The 22,340-nt window shown below is 48.3% G+C and overlaps 1 protein-coding gene and 1 long non-coding RNA gene across 4 annotated transcripts in view; one reads left to right on the plus strand and one right to left on the minus strand.

The window, feature by feature from the left end:
- The window catches only part of Lims2 (LIM zinc finger domain containing 2), a 35,359-nt gene extending 21,049 nt beyond the window's left edge, over positions 1-14,310 (minus strand). Inside the window, exon 1 of one of the 3 annotated variants that reach the window (XM_048442558.3) lies at positions 14,168-14,310. Coding sequence is in view for 1 of the 3 variants with exons in the window: in XM_085700018.2 (XP_085556144.1) it covers positions 6,085-6,095 (11 nt within the window). In the remaining 2 variants the exon portion in view is untranslated. Of the gene's footprint in view, positions 1-3,072; positions 3,290-6,084; positions 6,396-14,167 lie in introns of those variants that run through there. The other 2 variants (XM_085700018.2, XM_048442559.3) reach the window with 2 other exon arrangements.
- Positions 14,311-14,394: 84 nt separating this feature from the next.
- LOC125405825 (uncharacterized) lies at positions 14,395-15,922 on the plus strand. The gene is made up of 4 exons (XR_007233692.2): positions 14,395-14,646; positions 14,771-14,872; positions 15,259-15,333; positions 15,463-15,922. It is a non-coding gene; the product is annotated as an uncharacterized LOC125405825 (long non-coding RNA).
- Positions 15,923-22,340: the final 6,418 nt, after the last annotated feature.

The raw sequence follows: 22,340 nt of genomic DNA on the forward strand, positions 1-22,340 counted from the left end.
TTAACCCCCTGAGCTACTGTGGGGACCACCCCAAACCCCGCTGTCTCCATCTACCTTCTCTCCCTTGTCTACTCTCTAGAGAATCAGGCAGTTGCTGCTTTAGAGTCTGTCTAACCTGTGCTGGAATCACAGCCATATTTTGGTAGTGATGTCCTTGACCACTAGCCCAGGTTTGTGCCTCTATAAGGTGACACTAAATCAGCTATTCTGTAGCTGGTGAGGTGCTTGCCTGACATTCCCAAAGCCCTGGCTTCAGTCCTCAGCATGAAACACGTGAAACCAAGTCTGTAATTCCACTACTTGGGAGATGGAGGCTGGATCATCCTTGGCTGCATTGTGAGACAGAGTTAGCCTGGGACACACGAGACTCCATCTCACAAAATAAAATAGCCCCAGTCTGAAAGTCACCAAAGGGATGATATGGAGCAATTGGTCTCTGGTGCCTATCTTTGGGTGCCTTAACCTACCTAAGCATTCAAACCTCAGACTTTATCAAAACCAGCTCCAACAAGTGGCGCCTGCTCCCCCACTCTGGCTCTAACCCAGCCCTGTTCCTGTGCCTTGCGTAGCCAGCCTGTCAGAAGGACCAGGAGGGGTTTCCGAAGCAAGTACTCCAGGCAAGTACTGGCTTTTCCGGCCATTGTTGTTTGCAACCCCACCCAGTCTCTCACCATTTACCTGAGCTCTTTGCAAGCCTTGCGTGGCCAGAGTGGGACGCAGCAGGTACAGCCCCCACGTAGCTAGCCACACACACACACACACACACACACACACCACACCACCCCCACCCCGTCATTAGCCGCCTCCCCCTTGGTAAGACACAGCAAAGAGAACCTCCTCCGCAGGACAGGAACTCAAGTTACTGGCTGGATCGCCAAAGGGCAGCAGAGTTAGATCTGAACAGAAAGGATATTGTTCCTGCTAGGCAGTCAGCTCCCAGAAACCAGGGCCTAAGGAGGGCCCCGAGCCTGGGCAGGTCCCAAAACAGGGCTGAGTTCTATCCTTTCCTATATAGTGGGGAGCCTGAGCTCCTGGGCACACTGCGGTGGGGAGTGTGGGGAGTGAAGAGTGTGAGCCAAGCCAATCCTTAGAATGGTTAAGAAATTAATGGCTGCCAGGTGGTGGTGACACACACCTTTAATCCCAGCACTTGGAGGCAGAGGCAGGCAAATCTCATGAGTTCAAGGCCAGCCTGGTCTACAAGAGCTAGTTTCCAGGACAGGCTCCAAAACTACAGAGAAACCCTGTCTCAAAAACCCAAACCAAACCAAAAAACAACAACAAAAAGCTAGTTCCAGGATAGGCATCAAAGCTACACTGAGAAACCCTGGCTCCAAAAAATAAAAAACAAAAACAAAAAAGGAGAAAGAAATTAACAGCCAAGCAAGCATTTGCCTTTGATTCTAGCCCCTGGGAGACTGAGACAGAAAGTTCAAGGTCAGCCTGATCTATATTGTAAGTTCCAGGCCAGCCAGGGCCACAAAATGAAACCCTGTCTAAAAGTTGAAGAATAAGAATGAGAAGAAACAACAACAATAAAAAAAAAAAAGCAGCTGCAGGGCCCACACAGGTCCGTGCGCCACCCTGCTTCCTTCTCTGAGAGCTTGCCGCATGACCGCCAGCTTCAGAGCTCAAACCCTGGGTTCTTGTCCTCTAGGATCTTGGCCAACCAAGAGCTAAGTGTCCATGCTTGAGAATGGAACGGCTGGGAAAACATTTGCTTTGTGAGTGTGAGGACCTGAGTTCAGACCCCCAAAACCAGTTTAAAAAGTCGAGTGCAGTGGTTAGTCACTTGGAATCTCATAGTGGTGACACGGGGTGGGGGTGCCCAAAGCAAAGCAAAGTAGGTTTCTGGAAACTCCCTTGACAGCTGTCCTGGATAATGTGGGGAACTTCCAGGCAAATAAGAGACCCAGCTAAAAAAGAAAAGAAAAGAAATAAAAGAAAGAAAGAGAGAGGGAAGGAAAGAAAGAAAGAAAGAAAGAAAGAAAGAAAGAAAGAAAGAGAGAAAGAAAGAGGAAAAAAGGTATATGAGAAATTGAAATTGAGGAATAACATCCAAGGTTGTCCTCTGACTGCCATACATGTTCCATGCACAGTCACCCCATATATTCAGCTGCCCATGAGTGCACACACACACACACACACACACAAAAGAGCCAAGCATTCTAAAAAGAAGCCCACATTGCCAACATTTAGAGAAGTCCTCATGATTTTTACTTGACACCCAAAGACATCTGCCCTAGGAGAGTATGGGAACCACGGCCACTGCTGCCTGAGCTATCACTGTAGTCACTAAGACAGAGGCAGAGCAGGGAGCCCGGTGAGATCAGAGAGCATGTGTAGCATCTTCCCAAGCCGTCCGTCCTACAGACACATTCACCATTGCCCCTGACAACCAAGGGTCCTCAGACCACTGAGACCAGGGCCAGCCTTCTGCACTCGGTGCCAAGAGCACACATCAGCAAATCCAGAGTGGTACTCATTAACAAGCCCTGCCCAGAATACCATCTGTAAGGGCAGCCAGCTCCAAAGTTGCCCAACAATGATTGATTCAACAAATATTTTTAAAGGCCATGTAGAAGCTGAGTCCAAAGAAGACAAAAGGTTCCACATGCTCACATGCCCACTTTCTGATGTGGATAGCTGCAGACATACAGAGGCTTAGGCAGAGAGTTTTGATAGGCAGCATTAATCGCATGCCTCCAAAGTATCTCAGCCTCTCCCATACAGAAGTCTTAAATGTTAGAATCCAGAACTCTCGACAATGTGTCATTTTAAAGACACACGAATGTGGTGGTGCATACCTGTAATCCCAGCCCTCCAGAGGGAGAAGCAGGAAAATCAGAGGTTCAAGGTTGTTATTGTCAACTACATATTGAATAGGAGGCCAGCCTGTCTTTGCTATCTATATTTATTTATTTATTTATTGCGTGTGTGTGTGTGTGTGTGTGTGTGTGTGTGTGTGCATGCGTGCACACATGTATGTGTGGTCATGGTAAGATAAGAAAGGGTGAGTACAACCGAAGATGACCAATGGAGGATCTGCAGAAGCAACCCTTCTATGCCTACCTTACGATAGTCTTCCTCTTTCATGTAATGGCTATTGCATGCCACCAAAGCCATACCATCTGAAAGCGGAACATCCTTGGGGGGAAATCCCAAGGAAGAAGTCATTTCCTCTGCATGATATGAGGTGGTACGCCTCCTTGATAAACGGACTGTACCATGCAAGTATGGGAATGCCCCTCACAAGATCAGATGAATCAGAAAATGGACTTTGATTCCTGGCAATGGGAATCAAACAGAATCAGAACAGACTGTGGTAGTTGCTACACGGCTTTTTGTGTGTGTGTGTGACTGCTAAGCATGTGACTGAGTCATGTGATCTTCCCAGAAAAAAAAAATAACCCATATAAGGGAGGAGTCCTTTTAAAGGGAATGAAGTTACAATAAACATGCACAAGTTTGCACCCCACTCCACTCACTCTCCCTCCCACCTCCCCCACCCTCCCCCACCCATGCCTTCTCCTGCCCCCATTCCGAGACACTTTTAAGGGATGTGGTAGGAAACAAAGCAGAGAGAGCCGCACCTGACTTGGCTGTCTGACTATTGAAGCCATGACCCCCAAGAAATCAGAATTGCCCCAGGACTCTCATCGTGGGGGAGAAAGATGATGAAGCCTAGGGCCAGCCGGAAGAGGGGCTTGTCCCCAGGATTGCAGAAGAGGCTGGAGCTGAGACTGTGATGGGCCAGGGATGGGCAGCACCACACCCTGACCAGGACCTCTTGTCCATGCTTTTCCTCTGCCTTCTATTAAAGCTGAACTTCACGTCAGGACCCTAAAGATGAATTGGGATGGGAAACAACTGAGGCAGTCACAGGACCCCTGCTTCTCTTCCCAATGTGACCACACTGAATATATTTTCTTTCTCTGTCTCTCATTATTACTTGTCTGTTTAACTGGCTCATTGAGAAGATGGCAGACAGTGCCTAGGCCCTGACTCTAACAGTTCTGATGACATCCTGTCCACTCTATCTCCAGGAGGCCCTGACCCTGACTCCCAGCTCCATCGTCTAGGCCTCCCTGGCTGCCGGCCTCCTGGCTGTCTCCTTACAGCCATCTCCCTGCACAGCACCAATGGGCACATTTACAAAGGGTGCTACGCCAGGTCTTCTTTGGTGGCTCCTCGCAGCCCTCTCTCTATTCTTGCCTACCACTGCCCCCGGGAGAGGTGACCAGGAGGGTCCTGAGGGGTGTGAGCAAAGAAGCTGTATCCTTGCAGCCTGGCTCCAAGCAACATGAAGGACTGGTAGGGGTTCCAGGATCCAAGTATGAAGACCTGGCCCACCTCACTGAGGCAATGGACACAGAATGCATGACATGGGGCTAAGAAACCCCCACAACTCCCAGGACAAGAAGAGACTCGCCCACTCTGAAGTCTGAGTCAGATGGGTGTTCCTCCCAGACAAGCCTGGCTAGGATCTCTGTGTGTACAAGGGACGGAAGCCAAGCCTGGAACCTGCGGTGGACACAGTGTCATCTCGCAGCTACTTAAAACCCACAAACAGGATGCTTGAAGGCAAGAGCTGAAGAGAGCCACCAGAATGCCCAAAGAGGGCATCACCGCAGAGGGGCACTGTGAACATTCCCTGTGCTACTGAAGTCCCCATGCCTAGGGGTTTCTCTGTTCTCTAGGATGAACAATAGTACCAGGGCAAAAAAGAGATCCTTGTCCCCTGTGACCCCATGGCTAGCAGATCTCCCAATCTGTGCTCCCACCACCAAAAATAGCTTCCTGAATTTTCTTCTTGTTGGCCGCCCATGACTGGCCGATCCAGAGAGGGTTGAGGGACCCAGTCTTAGCAGGTGCCTCATCCCTCTGCTCTGGATCACATTTCCACTTTAAGATAAAGTTGGGCGTCTGACTCTGTGACTGCTTTTCTCTCAAAGCTGAGGGCTGAGGACAGAAAGCCAAGAAATTGGTAAGGATTTCTGCCAGGAACTGGGAGGGGGCTGAAGAGGACACAGAAGGGGCACAGAGTCTGTGGGAAAAGCTTTACCACCTGGGGTGGGACAGGTTCTTGCAATTTTCGCCCAGAGTTAGGAAGCAGGAGGGCAGGGCGGGTCTCACTCCATGACAGACTAAGTAGTGTTTCTGAATGCAGGGCTACCTCAGGACTCCCAGTCACAGCGTTGGTGGTCAGCAGCAGAGTGTCCCTGAGGCAGAAGACTGTCTTGGACCTCAAGGGATCTTCAGGACACTAGCCCACACTACTGGGCGTTGCCCTGACTCCCAGGATCCTTCACCAAAGATCGCAAAAGGGGCAAGGCTCCCCCAGGAACCCCAGTGTAGCAAGGCATAGTGCAAAAAGGCACACTTGTCAGCTCTTGGCTAGAAGAGGGCCCTGGTCCTCTGGAACCAGACTTTCCAGCCAAGCTATGACCCACACACTTTTATCCAGCCATATTCCAGAAGTAACTGCAAAGCCAACACTGGCTGGACTCTTGTAGACACGTGACCCGCCTCGGGACCCTCTGGAACCTGGATTATCTTATCTGTGAAATGGTACCAAGGGACCTAAGTGCCTTGCCCCGGGTAGACTAGAGGGATATTCCCTGCTTCTCACAGAGCCCTGCACTTAGGGTTTAGAGACAGTTCCCCACAGGCCCCTAAACACCCTTTTATACACACACACACACACACACACACTTTTACAGAGGAAGTAACGGAAGGATCTAGAATGACTATCACTCAGGATCACACACAGAGAGGTGCCAGGGAAGTTTACGGTTCTCAGCCACATTTTAATGCTTTCATCTTTAGTTGGCTGTGACCTTGGACAAGTCCCTGGCCTGGGTCACCCTGAGAGAATCCCTGTCATTAGAACTACACCTACCATTGCCCACACACACCCTAGAGAAAGAGAGTGGGACTCCCCTGCCCTGCCCGCTGCTCTCAGTCCCAGGAGGTTACAGCCTAGGAGCAGCGGGACCACGGACTTCCCGCTACCACGGTCCACACTCCCGCATCTGTCCCAGCCCATGTCACCCTCCACCTGTAACCTAAGACATCAGTTACCTTCCCGTCATGGTGGTCACGCGCCTGGCAGCCTAGCACCGGTTGGCAATCCACTGGCTGTGTCCCGGACAGAGGAGTTACGGTCCCGCTGAGGGAGGAACACACCCAAACCGCGAGTGCAGCTCCGCCCAGCCGGCCGCCGGGATGAGGGGTGCAGGGGACAGTCTCAAGGGGCACGGGGGATGCCGGTGCTAGCGTCAACCCTGGAAATTCTAGAAACTGACACTAGAGTCACCCAACTTGAGTGGGTCGGTCACGTCCTCTCCAACCCGGACTCCGTTGCCACCTCCCGGATTCCGGGCATACTTTTCCTTTTAAAGGGAATGAAGTTATAATAAACAAGCACAAGTTCGCACCCTACCCCACCCCCATCCACCCTCCCTCCCACCTCATCCACCCTCCCCCACCCTCATCCCGAGACACTTTTAAGGGACGGGGTAGGAAAACAAAACTGAGAGAGCGGGTGCGCGCGCAAGTGCGCACTTCCTTGGAGTTCCCACTGCCGCCCCAAGCAGGAAAAAAAAACAATGGGATTTATGCCTCCGAGGCATTTCTGGGCACCAGCTGCCTCCTGGGGCACTAAGGGACTCTATTATTCTCTTACCCTATCAGAGAGGGCAAGGTTCAGGGTATCTTTCTTGTATAGTGAGCTTAATCTGCCCTTAAAACCTAACACCAGTGCTTTCCTGAGAAACGCACAATTTATTTATTTATTTATTTAATATTTAACATGGTTTCATGTAATCCGTGTGGTCCTCAAGCTCCCATTTATGTTGTTAAGAATGACCCCGGGGCTCCTCTTGCCACTGCCTCCCACCACTGGGATTACAGAAACAGACTGGGTTTATATAACGCTGGAGGATGGAGCCCAGGTTTTTGGGCATGCTAGCTAAGCGCTCCACCCACTGAGCCAGCCAAATGGTATATGGTCTAGACTCCTGCCTATAGTGAGACACTGCTGATAAATCCAGAAAGACTACCAGCCCTGGCATCCGATGATATAAAAGCATTTAGGAAGTCATTTTCTCCTCACTTGTTGAGAAAAACCTGTTCTCATGTAGCTGACGTCATCAAAGAGCTGAATCTACAGTTGTTGTTTTTATTTTTTGCACGTGTCTCGGCCCTTCCTGTCAAGTTGTAATCTGAGGGCTGGTTAAACACAAAGTGTGAAAGATTCTGCGGTCAGGAGAAATATTTCCACAATTGTCAACGTAGAACAGGCATGCACGGCTGAGCAGAAATCGCCTGCTGAGCGGTTTGATCAAGCACAGAGATCTGGGGGGAGGGGGGACCAAAGAGTCAAAGGCAGGGGGCTGGGGTTCAAATCTCCACCACGTAAAAAATTGGAATTGGTTGGTCCTACATGCCTGACCCCCCCAGTGCTGTTGAAGGCAGAGGCAGAAGGACCGGTGGGGCTCACTGGCTGCCAGTCTAGCAGTCTGGGCTCCATGAAAGACCCTGTATCAAAGGAAGATGGTAGAGAATGATTCTGTAGGCCACTCAATGTCTTCCTCTGGCCTCGGTGTGCATTTCCCTGCCCTCCTACCTCCCACTTAGCATACACCACACACACTCACACAGGGACATTGCATGACTGCCATACGATTATAGGCATGCAGGGATCTGCTTATGGATCTAAGATCATTTGTTTACCTGCTACTCAAAGGACGTTGCTTAGTAACACTAGAGATGCAGAGCATCCAAACAAGACCAGCCCCTACCGTGGATGTGCAGCATTCTGACTATTGGCTACTGGGCACATCCTGCAAAGAATGTGTGTTGCCTTGAGCCAGTAAGCAAAGGGGTCAGGCAATGCATCTCTTGCAACTGTTAGAATTTGCTGGCAATATGGATATGGGCATGGCCCTTGTTAGGAATGGCAGGTGCTATTGTGGCACATGCATGCGTACTTGGTAGGGGTAGGTGTGGGACTGGAGGTGGCTTTCCTGGACAGTGGTGGGGTTTAACAGTGGGGCAGGTGGGTGAGGGAATATCTAGGCTGTGAGACTGTGGTTTGTGTTGGGAAACTGAAGCAGGGGATGAACTAAGAACTCTACCATACATGTGGGAAGTTTGATTCAGGTAAATGTTCAACCTTAGGGTTAAATGGGTCCCTGAGGACATCTTTGCGAGTAGAGAACCCTCCATGAGAACGGAAGGAGCAGAAGTTGTCCGGGCTGAATAGGGCAGGCCTGGCAAGAAGGAGTGGCTGAGGAGACAGCTCGGTCAGTAAAGTTCATACCCTCTAAGCGTGAGGACAGAAGCGACTTTAAAAAAAAAAAAAGCAGAAGCCAGGTGTGGTGGTACGTGAGTTTGTAACCCTAATACAGCAGAAGCTTGGTGGCCAGCTAACATAGCCTGTTTGATGGGCTCTTAGCCAGTGAGAGCCCTGTCTTTGAAAAACCAAGGTAGACAGCACCTTAGGAACCACAGCTAAAGTTGACACTCTGGCCTCCACACATATACGCACACACATGCACCTGTATCCACACACACGTACAAAGGAAGAGATTCAGGGATGTCGTGGCAGTCAGAAAAGAATTCTAAGGAGTCAGGGAACAGTGGCCCCAGTCCAAGGACAGGGACAGATCTGGGATTGATATAAGCAGGCCTAAGGAAGTGGGGCTCCACACCCAGAGAGGAGGGGGAGCAGGCACCCTAGAGAAAGGCTGAGCCCAGGAAGCAGCAGGGGCATTATAACTGTCCTGAAAGGAAGAGGAGAAACACACAGATCTGTGGTATCAAGGGGCAGGAGTGGGGTCGCCTTGTGTCTGAGCTGAGGTTGGTAAGATGGAGACAATGGTCACTCAGAGAGAAGCCTGAATCACATACTGAGTGTTGTGCCTTGGGGAAGGAGCAACAGATAGGCCCTGAGAAGTCTGAGGTTAAGGACAGGACACAGAGTACACAGGTTTATCCCAGAAGGAAGCGGAGGCACAGCAGCTTGCTACGGGAAGAGCACGAGCTCAGAGCAGATGAGCTCCCAGAGAAGACAGCAGATGCCCTGATTATCCCTTACTGTGTCTTCTTTCCGGGTCTTAACCCAGTGCTGTTCAGGGATGGTCAAGAACTCATGGATGACACAGGGTGTGGGGCTTCTTCTAGTCACCGTGCCAGACCAATAAGATGACGAGAAAGAGAACTCAAGGTCTCCAAGTGCCTCAGCTGGCTTCCTCCAGCCCCTATCTAGAGCCAAAACCAAGTCCCACAAGAAGAGGAGAATGAGCAGGGCCTTGCAGTCCTTCCAAAATATGATGCTTAATCTTGTCAATGTGGTTGATTTTAGAATCACCATGGAAACAAATCTCTGGGCGTATCTGGAGTTATCTAAAGTGGACTGAGGGAGAAAGCTCTAAATGTAGCCTTTCCATGGCTGAGTTTCCAGACTGAACTGAAAGGAGAAAACAAGTGGCCAGCAAGATGGCGCAAGTAGGCAAAAGGTACCTGGCAAACTGAGTTCTGTCCCTAGGGTTCACGGGGCAGAAGAACGAATTCCCACAAGCTGTCTCAACCTCCACAAGGGAGCCATGGCATGTGCACACCCAGACACGTGCACATACTGGGAGCCATGGCATGTGCACACCCAGACACGTGCACATACTGGGAGCCATGGCATGTGCACACCCAGACACGTGCACATACTGGGAGCCATGGCATGTGCACACCCAGACACGTGCACATACTGGGAGCCATGGCATGTATACACCCAGACACGTGCACATACTGGGAGCCATGGCATGTGCACACCCAGACACATGCACATACTGGGAGCCATGGCATGTGCACACCCAGACACGTGCACATACTGGGAGCCATGGCATGTATACACCCAGACACGTGCACATATTGGAATGGCTAACCCTGGCTGTCAACTTGGCCCTACAATCAACTAAAACCTAACTCTCTGGACTCTACTGTGAAGAATTTTCTTGACTAGATCATTTGGTAGGAAGGTTCACTCCTAATCTGGGTTTATTTTTAAAGGTCTGAAGAGCCACCCTAAATCTGGGCCACACCTTCCAGTGTCAGAATACATAAAAAGAAAAGCAAGAAGAAACCTAGCCTTTTTGCAAGTTCATCAGTCCTGCTGCCAAGTTGTTCCTTTAGGGCATTAGGACCTGCTTCTTCAGGACTCCAACACAGCCTGAAGGCCAGCTGAGGCATTCAGACTCGTGGGCTAAATAACTACTGAATTCTTGGCCTTTCTGTCAGGAGACAGCCATAGCAGAACCAGCCGAACAACAGTCTATAAGTCACTCCAATAAAAACCCCTTTAATACTGATTTATTATATTCTGTTGTTCCAGGAACTCTGACTAATAAACATATGTGCAAATAAATAAATGTAGTAACTTTTTATAATTAATAATGATGATAGTAAAGTGGCAAAGTATAAGCTTTCATCTGCTTCCTGAATGCGGACCAAATGCGACCAGCAGCCACTTGCTGCTACTGCTGCCATGTCTGTCCTGCCAAGATGGGCTGTATTTATTGGGACTGTGAGCTCAATAAATTTGTTTGCCAGATATTTTGTCTCTACCATGAAATAAGTAACTAATCCATAAACTCACTCTGCAGGCCCTGCAGAGGAGGCCACATGCCTTTCCCAGCAGACAGGAGGGTGTGTGCACACCTGTTATAGACAGCCATATGGGATGTGCCGGCTCCCTGACAGCTGGCCTATCTAAGCTCTCTCCCCTGACTCCAGGCTATGACTGGTTTCTGTGAGGAGTCAGAACGGGGGTAGGCAGTGAGGATAGAGGTAGGAGGAAGGATATAACATCCCTACTTGGGAAGGAGACAATCTCATAACATCTGGAAAGTAATTAACCAACATCCATTAACCTGGGCCATCTATCAAACCAAAGCGATTCACTGGGTAACACCATGTGTTTTTCTGATTATTTCAGTCAACAATGCCATCGTTTGAGGGTATTTTCTGTTGGGGCTGAGGAAATGAAATGTGGGGAAAGGCTCAAAGGGAGAAAAGGTCTAGGGAGCCTATAAGGACCAGCTCAGAGACCACTTGGCTCTGGAAACCCCGCCCTTCCTGACAGTGTGTTTTCTGCTTCAATAAATATCCATTTTTTACTCCTTCTGAGTCTTTATTTTCTTTGTCCATGGGCATTCGGTTCTTTGTTCCCTCCGGGAAGAACCCGGACACTGGGGCAGGTGGCACATGGTACCGACAGTCCCCTCACATTTCCCTCTCAGGACACCAGTGAGTAAAGCCAAGCCACGGTGGAGTAATCTAAATCCGTATTGCTGGGGCCTAGTCAGTCATCTATATCCTGAATAAACCTTGTCTTTTATCCTTTGAGATATATTGCAATTATTTATTCGTTTCTTTCTACAACAATGGTCTACACAGTGAGTTCTAGGTGAACTAAGGCTACATAGTTAGACCCTGTGCCCCACCCCAGCAAAAAAAAAGTGGTGGCGTACTTTTAAAAAGTACCAGTCACACCCTTCCAAGTGGCCTAGTTGTCGTTCAGTCCTGTTCCAGCTGTTTAAACTGATAACTGACTTGGGAAATAAAATCGGCGGATTTTCAATATGAGTATGGCCCTCTAGGGATTTAATTATTCAACTTGCTTTGCTTTAGTTTCTCCTGGTTTGGGGGACAAAGTGGGGTGCTTTGCTGAGGCCCCATTTCATCTTCTCTAGAAGGACATAAGACACTTCTGGGCTAAAGGACTTATTTGTTTACAGCAGAAAATGTTCCTAAACTCTTTATCTCACTTAAATAAATCCATTTTTAGTTACATTGTTTATAGAAGGCCCTGTTGCGGGGGGGGGGGGTGGCGCAGCCCTTTAATCCCAGCACTCGGGAGGCAGAGGCAGGCGGATCTCTGTGAGTTCGAGGCCAGCCTGGTCTACAAGAGCTAGTTCCAGGACAGGCTCCAAAGCTGCAGAGAAACCAGGTCTCAAAAAGCCAAAAGAAAAAAAAAAAAAAAGGAGGCCCTGTTCAGGTCTCAATCCTAAGAATAGTTTTGTAGTCAAATATTAACTGTTGAAAGCCAAAGGGTAGGTTTGTGCATGACCTCATGTTGTCTGGTAGTCTCCAAACTGACGCACTTGCTCCAGGAGGGAGTAGACTCATGAGCCTCAGGAGGTAAACAAGAATGTCACATGTCTGGGAGAACAACTTTGGAAGATTCTCCCAGTTCCTCCCAGAGAAGAGAATTTCTGGACCGTCAGCTGCCTGCAGGTTTCCCAGAGAGCTCTCAGGCCGCAGCTGGGGTGGGCTTTGGGGTGATGCATCTGCCTTTGAGCCGTCCCTTCTCCATGTAAGTAACTTCAGCCACTTCTAACCCAATAAAAGCCATTGGTTCAGCAAGGCAGACATTGGTCTAGCTGTTGCTTTGGTTTGCGACAAGCTCCCTTCTTTGGGTGCCCAGTCATTAGGTGTTACATCTTTCCAAGGAAAATCTAAGACACAACACCACATGTGCATGTTAATGCATTTCCTAATGAAGTACGTGCACCTGTACGCATTGCATACTGAGGTCAGTAGTCATAGCTTAATATGTAGTAGACCTGGTCTCAATCACTCTCCATCTTACTGATTGAGACAGGTCTCTCACTGACCCGAAACTCTCCAAGTAGGCTAGACTGGCAGGCCAGTGAATCCCAGGCATCCACCTGCCTCTGCCTCCTTAGTTCTGAGATTACAAGCTATGTGCCGCTACAGTTTGGAGAGGGGGGTTGTTGTTGTTTGTTTTTTAAAACAGAACAAAACAAGAGTTTTAGGATCAAACTCAGAACCTCAAACTTGCAGGTCAAGCATTTAACTGAGCTGTCTCCGCAGCCTAAGAAGGTTAATGAGGTTGGCGTGCTTATAAAGTAGACTCAGGGGAAACCACCGTAAGGTGGCATATTCCTAAAGGGGAATAGATGTGGTTTCATGGAGAATTTTTGTCAGTTCAGTTTCTATCTCTGAGATTCATGTTGGATGAAGTTTAATGTAACTGGTAGATAGATGTTCACGCCAAGCAGAACTGATATTTTTTCTTACTGTCTGAGTTAGCACACGAAATAAGTTTATACATATCATTGTACTTTGTTCAGATTTGTTCCCTATCACTCTTTCTTGCTTCCCTCTCCATGTGCGTGTGTGTGTGTGTGTGTGTGTGTGTGTGTGTGTGCGTGTATACACACATACATGTGGAGGCCAGAGGACAAGCCCTGGAGCCATCCGACTTTTTTTAGACTCAAGGATCTCGCTGTCTCTGCTTCCCTAGCCCTGGAATCACACAGTTCCTCAGTTTTTCATAAGTCCTGGGGATGAAACTCAAGCCCTCCTGCCTGCAAAGCATGAACTTTACTGACCGTGTCTGCAATCCTCCTTGTGTCTTTAAAGTCTCATTGTCTCCAGTCTCAGACTAGAGCTGGACGAAGGAGCCTCACAAGTTCCAAAAACTCTGTGGAGGAAAGCGCCATCCCGTCTGTACCTCTGGCCTGGGAGGGATGCCAGTCAGCAAAGGCACTTGCAAATGACCCTTAATATTCAGGAGTGCCACATCTCCGCATCTCAGGCCATTTCAGTCTCAGCCGCCCAATTGGAAGTCACCTTGGGGCTGAGGATGTGGCTGAGTGGCAAAGCATTTGCCCAGCATGCACAAGGCCCTGGCTCCATCTCCAGCACAAAGGGATAAAACCAATGCCAGTTCCCCCTGCAGGGCCACATTCACTCACCGTCTCGGAGACCATACCACCTACAAACCAAGACACACTTCGCTTCTTCTTTCCCATTGTGACAACCAACCCTGATGGGCAACCCTTCCATCAGAGCTTCCCCAGCCTCGTTCCCAAAACTGTCAGCAGCCCATCCCACCATCCCCCGAACCCGATGTGCCTCCAGAGAAGGCTCATTGTGCAACCAAGGTGAACGGCCACGCTGGCCAGCCCTAGGAGAGCAGGAGACGCAGGTCCGTCCCCTCCCCTACCTAGTCGCATGAGCACAAACACTTAGAGCATTAAAGGTGGCAGGGAGATTCAGGGTTGGGGCAGAAGACCACAGTTGCTTAGTAGAACAACCCTCCCAAGTCTAGAACTCACACATCACAGCTTCGTTTCTTTACCTTGGTAACTGAGATGATGTTCTGCCTCCCTGGGGCCCTCCTTCCCTGAGGGCTTCCAGAAACTCCTCTGGGGGCTACCCAGCCTGTTTGAAAGACTGGGCGGTGACCAAGCGTCCCACTACCGCAGCTCCCAGGCGCTCCACTCTCACCTCTGCTAAGCAGGAGACTTGGCCTGAGGTCCAAGCCTAGAAGGTGTGGCCGGAAGCACTTTGGGGTCAGCCAAGGACAAGCTAGGACAGAAAAAGTTTAGGAAGGAAAAGCCTGCCTCCTGAGAGATCCAGAATGACAGGACAAAAGTAGTGAGAGCCGCCCTCTGATTTCAGAGGGGCTGGGAGGGACAGCTGTCAACGTGAATTCTTCTTGCGGCAAAGAGGTCACGAGCCTTTAGTAAGGTCAATGTCCACAGGGCAGATGGCCAAGAAAATGGAGCCCATGGTGCCTAGGGAAATGAACATGTGCCCTCAACCTCATTTACCAAGGTTGGTAAATGCTTTTATTATTATTATTATTATAACCAAGATATATCCTGATAAATATTGCTTCCCCTGAAAGGCGGAAAGTCTCTGGACCACTTATTTTTATCGTACTTGTTTTCTTTGCTAGCTTTCTGCTATGAAACCCTTACTCCGCTGGAAAATGTGCATGGCTAGGAAGAATAACAGTCACCTCCAGTGTCACCACCCAGGCTGCTGGCCACCTGCTTACGTGTGTACTCAGTGTTCACGGTCTTGTGTTGTCTCCTGTTTTTGCTTTAAATGTTATATTTATGTATATGAGGTTTTTGCCTGCAAGCATATATGTGCGCTATGGGTGTGCCTGGTGTCTTCTGATGCCAGAACAGGGCACCAGGTTCTGTAGAATTGGAGTTACAGATGGCTGTAAAACACCATGTGGGTGCTGGGAACTGAATTCAGGTTCTCTGCAACAGCTGCAATTGCTCTTAATCACTGAGTCACCTCTGCAGCCCCTTTGGCTTTGTTTTTTGGAACAGACTCCTTTAGCCCAGGCTACTTTAGCCAAGTTCAAAGCACTTGGCTACTCACTATGCAGCCAAAGGCAACCCTGACTTTCTCCTGCCTCCATGTCCCTAGTGTTGGGATTACAGCTGTCACCACCAAATCTGTTATCCTTCGCTGGGGAGGGAACCCAGGCACTATTCACGGTGGGTAAGTACTCTACCAACTATGCCACATCCCTAGCCCAAGTGATAGCTTAGTGTTTGTAATTGCTCTTCATGGCAATTATAGAAGTTTGCTACCCTCTTGGTTCTCATCTGAGTCTTCCCGATCCTACAGCCCCTTTCACATGATGCTGTCAGATACAATCCCCAGGATCTACTGGAAGAGAGTCCTGGAGTCACAGGCACTTATGTTAGGGACAAACGTCTAACCGAGGTGCCTATTAACATCTCAAATCACCTGGCCACCAGGACGGCAGTAAGCACCTGTTACAGAGTCCTGGCTCCTCGGCCCTTCTCCCCCTCGGCCTTACCCTAAACGTCTGCATCCCGAGCTTTGCTTCCCTTCCCCCAGCTTCTGATTCCTATATAAAGCAGCCATTTGGCTCTTGAGCTCTCTTGGGTCCCATGAGCTCTCTTGGCCCTTGGCTCTGCTCTTGGTCTCTTGGTTCTTCTCCCTGCTCCCTTTCTCTTCTTCTCTCACTCTCCCCGTCTCTCCTCTCATGGCCCAGTCTATTCTGCTAGCTGCCGGCAGATGCCTCCTGCCATGTTCTCCCTCATACAATAAAACCCTTCTCCTCCACCATACCTACGAGCGGCCGTGTCCTCATTTTCATCACGCTATGTCATTTGTGTATGTGGTTAGTGATTTGAAGGTTGTTTCTTCTAAAGGGGACAGCCTCTGAAACCCATGTTGTGTTCATGTTAGCCCAGCTACACGGTTTACTCAAAGTCAGTGTAAGCTATTTATTGGCTAAAAGTTGTACATAAACCTCTTGTACATTTGGGCAGTTGTGTGTGTGTACACGTGTGAGCATATGTGTGCATGTGGAGACCAGAGGACAACCTCTGCTCTTGTTCCTCAGGAGTCACCTACCTTTATTTTGTTTTGTTTTGAAGAAGAGTCTCTCGCTGCCCTGTAGATCACTAAGCACTGTAGGCTGGCTGGCCAGCAAACCCCAGGGCCCCGCCTGCCTCTGTCTCATTGGTACTGGGGTTGTGGCTGCACAGCACCCCGGGGACTTGCCTACCTCTATCTCATTGGTACTGGGGTTGCAGGTGCACAGAACTGGGGACCTGCCTATCTCTGTCTCATTGGTACTGGGGTTGCAGTGCACAGTACCCCAGAGACCTGCCTACCTCTATCTTGTTGGTACTGGGGTTGCAGGTGCAGAGCACTATGCCCAACTTTTTTTCTTTTCTTTTCTCTCATTGGTTTTGGGGATCAAACTCATGTCTTCATGATCAAAAGGCATGCATTCTACTGACCAAGACATCTCCCAAGCCCCCAAAGTAAGGGGGTTTTGTTGTTGACGTTTTTGTTTTGTGTGTGTGGTGTATAAGAACTTTTTAAAAATTGGTTTTGTTTTGGTTTTTACCCTGTACTACTGATCCACATATAGCTCAAATGCTGCTACTATTGTTTTGTCCTATTTTGTTGTTTCCTTTATACTCAATTGTAGCCAAATACCAGACTTCCGCATTTTGATCACTTCTCAGAATGTTGCCCTGGCCATGCATGTGGTCTTCCAGCTCCCCAGGGATACATGTGATTTGTTTTAAAGTCTGGTTTCCTTAAAGATCTTTGGCATTGGAGTAGCTTTTGTTCAGGGAATGTTTGGTCAGAGACTGTGGATCTCTGTGTATCACAGTTAATCTTGGCCATCAACGTGACTAAATCTGAAATCAACTAAAAGTCATTCTGCTGGGCGCTTCTGTGAAGGCCTTTTCTCCATCAGATTGACGCAGGGAAGCCTGCTGTGAATGTAGGTGGCACCTTCTGGTGGCAGCCCAGATAATAGGACATGGAAGAAGGAAATTCTGGTTTTGCTTGCTTGTCCCCACTCTCCTGATAAACTCACCTACCCTGTTGTCAATAAGTTTCTTCACTGGCACTAGAACGAACTTCTCTGGGCTTCTGATATTGACCAAAGAGCAGCAGCTCTCAGGAAACCTCCAGGACTTCAGCACAAGTTTGGGACTGCTGAGGATTCCTGCCTTGAACACCGACCAACATGCTGGATTCTTAGTCTCTTCTATTCAGCAATTGTTGGGCTGCCCAGCTCCACCATGACTACGAATTTAACAATTCCCCATTTAAAGTGTAGCCATTCTTCTACCAGTTCTATTCTTTTTAAAATCGTTTTATTTATTTTTATGTCATGCATATTGGTGCTTTGCCTGCGTGTACATCTGTGTGAGGGTGTCAGATCCCCTGGAACTGGAGCTACAGATAGTTGTGAGCTGCCATGTGGGTGCTGGGAATTGAACCTGGATCCTCTGGAAGAGAAGCCAGTGCCCTTTAACCACTGAACCATCTCTAACTAATACAGATTGTGGCACTAGAAGTTGGTTTTAAAGAAACAGAAATGTAAGGATGAAACACTCTAGTTGATTTGGTGATATCTGGAGCTAACTCTCCAACTCAATAAAACCTGAAGTTCCTAACGACTCTCCTGATGGCACAAGGCACTGAAAGCGCACCGTGTAAACTATGGAAAGAACTATGCAAGACAAACGCAGTTGACGCCCTCGCTCACCTCCTGTGAGAGGTGAAAAACGTGGTGACTACATACATAAGACTTTCGGAAGTAAAGAAAGCAATGACACTGACTAGCTACTTCTAGCATCTCTGGATACAGTGAAAAGGGAAAGGACTAAGTTCAGGGGTAGAAATTAACTGGCCCTGTCTAAGGGTTTCTAAGTGTACCCCAGAAAAGGGTCATCCTAACTCCAGCAGCCATGGCACTCAGGCTGCAGAAAATCAAACTGAAACCCTCACCATGCAACTGGCCAACCTGGAGCAAAGCTAAAGTCCAGCCATGGAGGGCGTCAGCAGTGAAACTGGGGGCACTGGTTAAAAAGGAGTGGGGTCCTCTGACTTGTGTGGGAGAGCGCTGAAGAGGTCGTAGCTCTCCAACTCTCGGGTTCTGGTAGGTTTGCTTTGGTTGAGGAAATAGTCTTGATGTAGAAGAAATGTGATTGCTTGCTGATTAATGGGCTTGTTGATGTAAAACCACAGCTGACATTCTCAGGGAACAAGAGTGAGTTTATTCTGGAGCCATTTTGAGTGACCATGGCCTGAGAATACAGATTTGTGGCACAACAAATACCGTGTTCCAACATGGAAGCGGTTTCACAGGGCTTTTTGGTTTTGCTTTGTTTCATAGTTTTACAGAACAAAGAAAATCAATTTTAAAATATATTGGTGAATACACCAGAGAGATGGTACAAGAAAATGGGGAATTATTTAATAGGGCAAAGATGCAACCTGATGAATTCTTAGATCTTGGGTTGATGCAAGCCAGTGTCCTGCTAAGTTAATAGCTTCTAAGAGGTTTTCTTTTATTATCACAAGGTGTTAATTCAGATAGAGAGTGGAGCAAGGAATGGCTATCCCAGAAGGTTAGCACTAGCCAAAGATAAGGCAACTAGCCTCTGAACCTAGCAAATCCCAATCTCTCCACAGCACAGAAATCCAGCTGGTCCATCAGCCTCTGCAGACACACGCCATTCAGGAGGTTTTGTTGCTGTTGTTGTTTTCAGTTGTTCGTTTCCTCACAGAAACAGCTTTTTAGAAATGCTCTCATTCAAAGGCGGTAGCCAAAGTGACTTGAAATGAGCATGGCTGGAAAATTGGTGAGAAAGGCATTTGGGAAGTTTTTAGATAGATCTCATTGAATTGACAAAGGATGTGAAGATACTTGTGTTCTTCTACAGAGGAAGAGTTTAGTAGATAAAAGTACCCATTTTGTAAACAGTCAGCTCCCTAGTTACTTTTCTATTGCCATGACAAAACTCAACGACCACAGCAACTTATAAAACAAAGATTTTAGCTGGGTGGTGGTGGTGGTGCACACCGCAGGTGGATCTCTGTGAGTTCAAAGCCAACCTAATCTATAAGAGCTAGTTCCAGGATAGCTAAGGCTATGACACAGAGTTACACAGAGAAACCGTGTCTCGAAAAACCATGAAAAGGAAGGAAGGAAGGGAGGGAGGGAGGGAGGGAGGGGGGAAGGAAGGAAGGAAGGAAGGGAGAAAGAAAGAGAGAAAGGAAGGAAGAAAGAAAAAGAATTTAATTGGGGCTCACTTACCGTTCCAGAGGGTGAGTGCATGACCACCATGGTAGGAACAAAGCAGCTGGTGCTGGAGCAGTAGCTCAAATCTTATATCTGATCCACAAGCAGGATGCAAAGAGAGCTAACTTGAATGGTGGGGTGTCCTCCTCCAACAAGGACACATCTCCTAATCCTTATCAAACCATTCCATCAACTGGAGACCAAGCATTCAAATGTAGGAGTAGGGCCATTCTCAGACAGACTGCCACTGTTTCTCTTTCAGTCATTCTTTCTTCTTGTCATTGCCCATGGTGGCAGAGGTGGAGGCTATCCATGCGCCCAACATCATGGACTTCCACTCACAAGGCTGACCTGGATCTAGCTGCTGATGAATGGCAGTGCCCTCTACATGGCACTTGGGACAGTTAGGGGGGTGGAGGTAGACAGGGAAAGCAAGAATGGGCTCCATAGGGTGGCAACTTCTTTCTCCAGAAACCATTTCAAGAAGAGAGACAGTAGGAAGGCTCAGGGCAGATAGTAGAAACAGAAGTGAAACATTTTATAAAACTTAAAAACCATTCTGTGTGACTTGGAATAACATAATGCCTGTAAGATAGGAACTTGCCACCAGCCAGCTCAGGTAAACCCTATGCCTTAGAGCCAAGCTCTGATGTGTTAATGGGCTGGTCACAGGCAGCTCAGATACAGCCAAGCCTAAGACAGGCCTTGATATACTAATGAACTAATCTCTCGGTGGCATTGATGTGATGGTGAGCCCGCCCTGAGCTGTGAACCCTGATTCAAAATTTTGTGATACAAAAATTGGAACGTTGGCAATAGTCTTGAGGATCCCAATGCCATGCTCCCAATGCCAAGCTTCTCCAGACTCTGTGTTGATACCCATAAGCAAAAGGACTTGAAATTGGCCTCTGTATGTGGTGTCCCTGACTTCAGCGACCGTTGAATTGCACCATCGCTGGCCCCACACACGCCCATTTTTCAGCATTATTGGCTGGCCAACACTCTCAAGGCCTTCCTGGACCTCTACAAGTGCTGTCCCTCCAGCCTGCCACAGCTGAAGGACTTCTCAGCGGACGTGGGTTGGGTCTGCAAACTTCCAGTGTCCTCACCAGAAATTGTCCAGTGGAACCTTGCAGCAGCACTTTCTGCCCAAACAAGTGTCCCTGTTTGGTGTGATGTCTGTTTAACTTTTATATTAGGTATACAAGGTATTATATATATCTTACATATATTTCAAGTATCATATTTTACATACGACATTATAAGGAATGTTTGCATGGATAAGTTGAGCATATTCAAAAGACAGCTCTCCTGTGGACATCCAACTGCTGAGTGCCTCATAGCCCACAGACCCTGCTCTCCGCAGCAGGGGTCTTGACAGGTTCAAAATACAAAAGGGGAGGACACGGGTGCCCAATAAAACACCCAATACAAAGTCCTATTAGCAAGCTCCCAGCTCTGGAACCCCTCCCATCCCAGAGGAAGCTTCAGTAAAACCAAAGCGTTCACTTTCTCTCAGTATTGTCTTTCCTAGACATTCAATTCTTTGTCCCATATACCAAAGCCAGTGGTCCCCTAGATGGGCACCAGCACTTAGGTGGAGGACCATTTCCCAGGGCGACCAGCCAGGACCTAATGGTAAGCTGACCACCAAGCTTATTGCACACAGGGCTGCTTCTGATCAAGGTGCACTAAGACCAAAGAAATCCAACAGCAGGCCCACGCTCATGAATTCACTGGTTTTACCATGTTCCCTGCTATCCTGAACAAATCTGGCTTAATAGCAGTGGAATGACCTTTTAAAAACACATACGGCAGCAATTATGTGGCATTAGCCTAGATGGCTGGAGCAGGGTTCTCCGAAAGGCTGCATATGTTTAGAATCAGCATCCAACAGATGGTACTGAGGTTCATATAGACAAGCATGGGCCCAGGAACCAAAGGAAATGAGAACGTCTCCGCTCTCAGCACTTCTAGTGATCCACTAGCAGAATCTGTCCCTTCTGTCCCCATGACGTTGTGCTCTGCATGCCAGAAGTTTTGGTTCCAGAAGGGGCAAGTACTTATGTCAGGAGGCACAGCAAATCTTCCATTAAACTGGAGGCTAAGACTCCTTCTCTTCCTGGCCACTTGGACTTCTGATGCCCTTGGATCAATGGGCTAAGGAGCAACAGGAAAAATGATTGATCCAGACTTCTAGGAAGAATTAGGATGCCTTTCCACAACGGAGTAATAAAGAGTATGTCTGGAATACAGGAAATCCTTTAGGATGCCTCTTGGTGTTACCATGCCAACAGGAATAACCCAGTAACCTGTACCATGACTAATAAAAACTCAGAGACAGATATTGGGTTCAACCTGAAGGTCAGAAAAGCCAGAGTCACTGGCTCTTACCTCTACCTCAGTTCAAAATGGCGATCCTGCCTCCAGGAATCCTCAGAATAAGACTGAGAGCTGTCTCCTCCTGCCTTATATTCCTCTCTAGTGCTAGGACTGAAGACGTGCAACACTTGCCATTTTCTACAGCAAACTAGTGCTACTGGGATTAAATAAAGGTGTGAGTCACCACTACCTGGTCTGTAAGGTTGACCAGGGTGGCTCTTTTACTCTCTGATCTTCGGGTAAGCTTTATTTATTAAGATAAAAGGAAATATCATTACAGTAACCCAATTCAGACTGGATGTTAAATGGCAGAGACCCCTCAGGAATGAAGGCGCTGGTCATCCCTCCATGCATGAACCAGAATCTGCTGAGATGCCTGCTGAGGTAGGCGAGCCACAGAATGGCTAGTGGAACAAGGTAGGTAAGGTCACACACTGGATCGGTTACAGTAAGGAGGAGGGCTGTAACTGTCATAAGCATGACTGTGCATGTCTCCATTGCTGTGATAAAAAAAAAAATACCACGACCAAAAGCA

Source organism: Myodes glareolus, chromosome 13 (assembly GCF_982192425.1).
Source record: "Myodes glareolus chromosome 13, mMyoGla1.1, whole genome shotgun sequence".
Lineage (NCBI taxonomy): Eukaryota > Metazoa > Chordata > Mammalia > Rodentia > Cricetidae > Myodes > Myodes glareolus.